Source organism: Phytophthora cinnamomi (genome assembly GCF_018691715.1).
Source record: "Phytophthora cinnamomi strain GKB4 chromosome Unknown Contig22, whole genome shotgun sequence".
In the NCBI taxonomy this organism is placed as follows: Eukaryota; Oomycota; class Peronosporomycetes; order Peronosporales; family Peronosporaceae; genus Phytophthora; species Phytophthora cinnamomi.
The window spans coordinates 813,568-819,023 of record NW_027150955.1 but is presented as its reverse complement, the minus strand read 5'-3'; the positions used below and the strand labels follow the sequence as shown (position 1 = coordinate 819,023).

At 51.1% G+C, this 5,456-nt stretch overlaps 1 protein-coding gene across 2 annotated transcripts; it reads left to right on the top strand.

Moving 5' to 3' along the window:
* Positions 1–318: 318 nt before the first annotated feature.
* On the top strand, positions 319–2,961 carry IUM83_12153 (putative endo-1,3(4)-beta-glucanase; the record flags this gene model as incomplete). Of its 2 annotated transcripts, none has more annotated exons than XM_067936758.1 (1): positions 319–2,961. In XM_067936758.1, one exon carries the CDS (start codon positions 319–321, stop codon positions 2,959–2,961), a length of 2,643 nt encoding a protein of 880 aa, XP_067794990.1. The 2 variants fall into 2 exon arrangements, with proteins under 2 accessions (XP_067794990.1, XP_067794989.1); XM_067936757.1 differs by having other exon boundaries at positions 1,792–2,961.
* Between the last annotated feature and the right edge of the window lie 2,495 nt (positions 2,962–5,456).

Sequence of the window (5,456 nt, the reverse complement as noted above, 5' to 3'; positions counted from 1 at the left end):
GTGGATCCAGCTGGTGAGCATCGGAATCGAGGGTTGAGTTACAGGAGCTGAGGTGAGTCCAATGCCACGTCGAACACTTCAGCAACAAAGAGCTAGCAAAGACAATTTGCAGGCAATTTTTCGAACCAAAGATTCGTGTTCGGATCTGCCCCCCTGGGTCGCCGCGTGAATCGTCCTCGGTAGCAGCAAGCATCTTGCTGATCTGCCTGGACGAAATCACTTTCAATCCTGCTCTCTGACTGGCAAGCGCTACTCAAAGTACAAAAGTTCCATCCGAACACCACCCAATCCCAACACCCACACATGGAGTTGAGACGGATGCGCGTCGCCGCGGCGATCGCCATGGCGATTGTCTCGGCAGCCGGGTTCGACCTCTCCCTGCTGAACGACGATGATATCCTCCGTGGGGGCACCGTGCATGCTCCACAAGAAGAGGAAGAACGGGCCTTTGGAGCCTCCCTGTCACACTCTTCGTCGGGCTCTGATAGTTTTTCGGCATCCGGGTCCGCTCCCAGCTTCTCGGCTTCAGGATCAGGCACCAGCCTGTCTACATCAGGCTCTGCTGTTAGCTTGTCCGGTTCGGATTCTGAGAAAAAAATTTCAACCTCCGGCTCGGACGCTTCCGGAAACGATGGCAGTTTGTCGGCTTCCGGCTCCGACTTTAGTTTTTCGATGTCCGGATCGACTGCTAGTTTTTCGGCTTCGAGTTTCGACGCTAGTTCATCTGCTTCGGGGTCTGAATTGGATTTCTCGGCCTCTGGTTCGGCTGAGACTTCCACGACTTCTTCGGCGGGTTCCGATGCTACAACCATCACATCTGGAAGCGGCGGCTTGCTTGCTCCGTTCGCGACAGAGGAGCCACCCGAGACTCTATTTCCTCGTAATGCTCTCGGAGAGATGGCGCCTATCATCAACGTCGCCAAAGGTTTGCTGGGGAAACCACTCCCCACGAACAAGTGGTGGGGCAACCTCATTCATACCACGGCCGAGGAGCTCAACACGAAGGCCAATCCCGGCTGGTCCAACCCGTATGCGGTCAAGCTGCCGAAAGAGGCGCCGTACGGCATCCAGGCGTGTTACTCGTACAACTACCGCCAGTTATCCGCTTTGACCGACGGTGTTGCTGAGTTCTACTTGCACGACTTCGTTAACGACATCACGCTCTCGGCCACGGAGTTTGCTGGGGAAGCTAAACCTATCTACGAGATGTATTCGTTCAGCGACTTCGGCATCAAGGTCCGCGCGTGCCTCGAAAACAAGCAGCAGTGCATGGACTCCGCTCTGGTGCACGGCATGGCCTTCATTACCGCGACCTACGATCGTCTGACAGCTAGCATTGAATCGGAGTACACGATGAAGATCGTGGACATGTCGGTTCCGGGCAAGTACATCATCGATCTCGGCGGTAACCAGACGTGGGTGGTGTACACTGGCAACGACGGCAGCTTCACCATCGATGAATCGGGTAAGGCGTTGGTCTCCAGTAAACCTTTCACTGGAACGGTCCGTGTGGCTATTCTACCCTCAAGCGAAGCCACAGATGTGTACGATAAGTACAGAACATGCCACGTTCGCGGCGGCAACGTCTCGGTGACATCAAGGACCGAGTACTTGCTGCAGTGGGAAACGGTCGGCAAAAGCTGTAAAACCCACGGCTTGCTGCACTTCGCGCTGCCTCACCACTTGCCTGTTCTGAAGGGCGCGATTACTGCAAAGAATCCCAAAGCCATCGTCCTCAATTCCGCTACGCGAGGCAAAATGGTTGCTCAGGTGACGACCACCGGGGCGTGGATGCTGTCCGAGGCTGAAAACGACCTCGAGGTGGACTTTTACCCAACGACCAAACCGTCTGCGAAGATGGTGTCGAAGTTGGGCCTTTTGAAGACTCTGCAGGCCGATATCGCCGAGGACTGGGGCTTAAACAAGACGAGTTGGTACTTCAACGGCAAGCAGTACCAGAAGTACGCGTCGTTGTGCCTCATGGCCGCTGACGCCGCTATCGTGGGGAAGAACAAAAAACTGCTCAATACTTGTCTGTCGAAGCTCGAGACTCTCCTTGAGCCGTTCCTGGACAACACGCTGGCCCCACCGCTCAACTATGAGACTTCCTACGGCGGTCTCGTCAGCAGCCAGGGCTTCACGGCCAACGACGTTGACGCCGACTTCGGAAACTCCGTGTACAACGACCACCACTACCATTACGGCTACTGGGTTACGGCCTCCGCCATGCTTAAGAGCCTTCACCCCAAGTGGAAGCGCATGAAGCAGCTGGATGCAATGATCTGGATAATGCTACGTGACGTCGCCAACCCAAGCAGTGAAGACGCATTCTTCCCCAAATTCCGCCACTTCTCATTCTATCTCGGTCACTCGTACTCACACGGCGTCACCCCCATGGCGGACGGCAAGGACGAGGAGAGCACGTCGGAAGACGTCAACTTCTACTACGGCATGAAGCTCTGGGGTCAGGTGTCTAATAACAAGGCCGTGGAAGACCTGGGTAGCCTCATGCTGCGCCTGAACGCCCGGACCATCCGCACCTACTTCCTCATGACGTCGGACAACACAATCCACCCGAAGGAGTTCGTGCCCAACCACGTTACGGGCATCTTCTTCGACAACAAGGCGGCGTACGCGACCTGGTTCAGCGCCGAGAAGTACGCGATCCACGGCATCCAGATGATCCCCGTGTCGCCCATCAATGCCATGGTGCGCACCACCGAGTTCATCCAGCAGGAATGGGACGACATCCTGTCCAAGGAGCCCATCGTCACGGAGGCCAACACGACCAACGCGTGGCTTTCTTTATTGCTGGTGAATGAGGCTGCTGTCGATCAGGCAGACGCGCTACCCAAATTAAAAAAGGCAACCATGGACGACGGGCTCACCCGTTCATGGGCTCTGTACAATGCCGCTGCTCGTAGCCACAGCGCCAAAAGCCAACAACCGCGTAGAGCTTAGGAGTTTTTCGTTACCTGTCTATCCGTTGGTTGCCATAGCCAAATGTTCACAAAATAAATCGAAAATCTTTGTTTTTCGCCATTTTATCCAGAGTCCAGAGTCCATAGGTGGATGCCACTCCGGTGCCATTATTGGCTTATCAAATACCCTGTTGACTATGATCACAGAAGTAGTATTGATCTCGATGTTATTTTGATGGTCTAAGTTCATGGACATAATTTATGGTGCGTGAACGTGGAGGAAGTATTTCCATGTCTATCCTCAGGCAATAAAACCTTGACACAATTGCCTACTGCGTTCCCTTTTTCCGACGTCGGTACGACAGTATTACTCGCCTAAATGTTAGCTGAGAAACGAACAAGTATTTACAGGCAAGTGTTAGTTTAGTAAATGTGGGATACTTTATGCATGTTAGTTATCCTACGCTACGTCTAACTCCTGGTTGCCATTACCATGCACTCCGCAAACATTATTGAATCTTACAAATAGTTGTGTGCAACGTATTGTCTGCTTGTAGATCCTTGAAATTAGCTACGACGTCTTTGCTCAAGACCACTACTTTTTCACCCGAATTCATCCTGTTCGAGGACGCCTACGCAGCGCCACCGTAATCCAGCGATAGTAATATAAGAAACACGAGTTTACGTTCATATACCTTACCAGCCAGTTGCCATAGTCTAGAGTGCATCCGGACACATGCTTCTCGCTCTACCAATCGTTGTATGCACTATTACGGGTGGACATCACTTCATCGATGGCGCACCCCTTGCCAATGAGCCCTCGGTGGCTTGACTGACGAAGCAGTGCCTGAGCAATGGATCCGTTCTGTGAGGCTACGAACAGCAAACAAACGATTACTTTCGGTTAGTCTAGACATTCGTCGGGTAGTATTTTCGGGACTTGCAAACACCGTTTGATGGTTAGTAACTTCACCAATGCCAAGCACAGTTTCCTCTCCACCTCGTTTCGGCACTACCCTGCTGTTAATTATTTTCATAAAGTCAGGGGTCCACTTGCCATGACTAGCAGCTTTGCACCCCCCCCCACAACTCCGGGTTAGCGCGAAAACGTGCTGATCCTTCTAGAACAATGTCTGTCGCAAATCGCCGCCTTAGCTCGAAAGTTGCAATATCAATAGCTGAGCATTTTCGTTTTGCTTTTGGGTCAACAAATAGCGGCACTGCGCCAACTGGAGGAAGCTGAAGAAAATCACCCGTGAAAAGTATGTGGACGCCACCAAATGGAATATCAAACACTCGTTTTTCCTTTCGAAGTAGACGGTCTAGCTTCGAAAACGTTTTTTGTTCGATCATTGAAATTTGATCCACAACGATGAATCTAGATCCAGTGGCGACAAACCTTTCTCCAAGCTCAGTAAAAAAAATAGCAAGTATTCGACCTCCAATAATCGTAGCCACCTTTCGCTTAAAGCAGGTTTTTACGATACTTTTTAGATGCCTTCAGCTAATACACAACGCGTCAATAACGTCAATTTCTCTACTTCACCCCAGCAAACATGCGAAGTTGGCTTGCCCGTGATGTTTCTATCGATCCGCCAGACAATTCGTCTGTTTCCTGCATGTTCCACCGGCGAAGCAATGCTCTCTCTACTATGCAAACTACCACGTGCTGTTTAAATGCTCGAGGTACTTCTTGCAGTGTGCAAACTCACCAATTTCTCCCTCTTTAGCAGTCCTGGCATTGCCTGGAGGTGATGCACGCAAATCTTGCTCCTGTGCGCGTCCTGATAGCTCCACAACTTGAGTATCTCTCGGATCTTCTGCTACGTGAACATTAGCATGGAGAGTGCAATCCGATCCGGCGCTCTCAACCCATTTCCGAAGCCTGACAACGTCTAACCCGTTGACTGCGATCCATGTTTTCATGATATTTTCTTCTATCACAGGGTCATCACCACTCCCATAACTCGAATTGCCCAGATTCGCCACTGAAGCTGCTGTCCCATCAAACATGTTGCGGTCGACACATTGTTTAACAGTCTCGCTCAACGCTTCGTTTGGTTTTGCAACAGTTGACAGTGGATGGGATTAATATTACTTGACTCCAGCACAACGGTTTCGTCACCTTCAAAATCATCAAACGCTCGAACTCGCTATTGATACCACCAATTTCGTCCAGCGAACATGTCCACAAAAAATCCGTCATCTTCGAATTGCATCATTTGAGGGGATATCGGCGAACAATTAACCCGGTCAGCTTTCTCTCTTCCAGCATGATAGTCACTCGTATTATCCAAGACTTCGCGGGAGAGGAGTTCACAGTCAAGACAGGGAATTACCCATTCTTCAGTGTTATTTGGTTCTAGCCCAAGAAGGTCACCAGAACATCGAAATGGGCAGTCCGCCTACATGTATACTTCAACTAAGTCGAAATTGTATTTCGGCACCGTCGAGATAGGTATCCTGTGGCGCAAATGCCCTGTACATATTGCAGGATCCCTACCGCGGCTGTGAAACCAGGTTGAGATTTCGTGA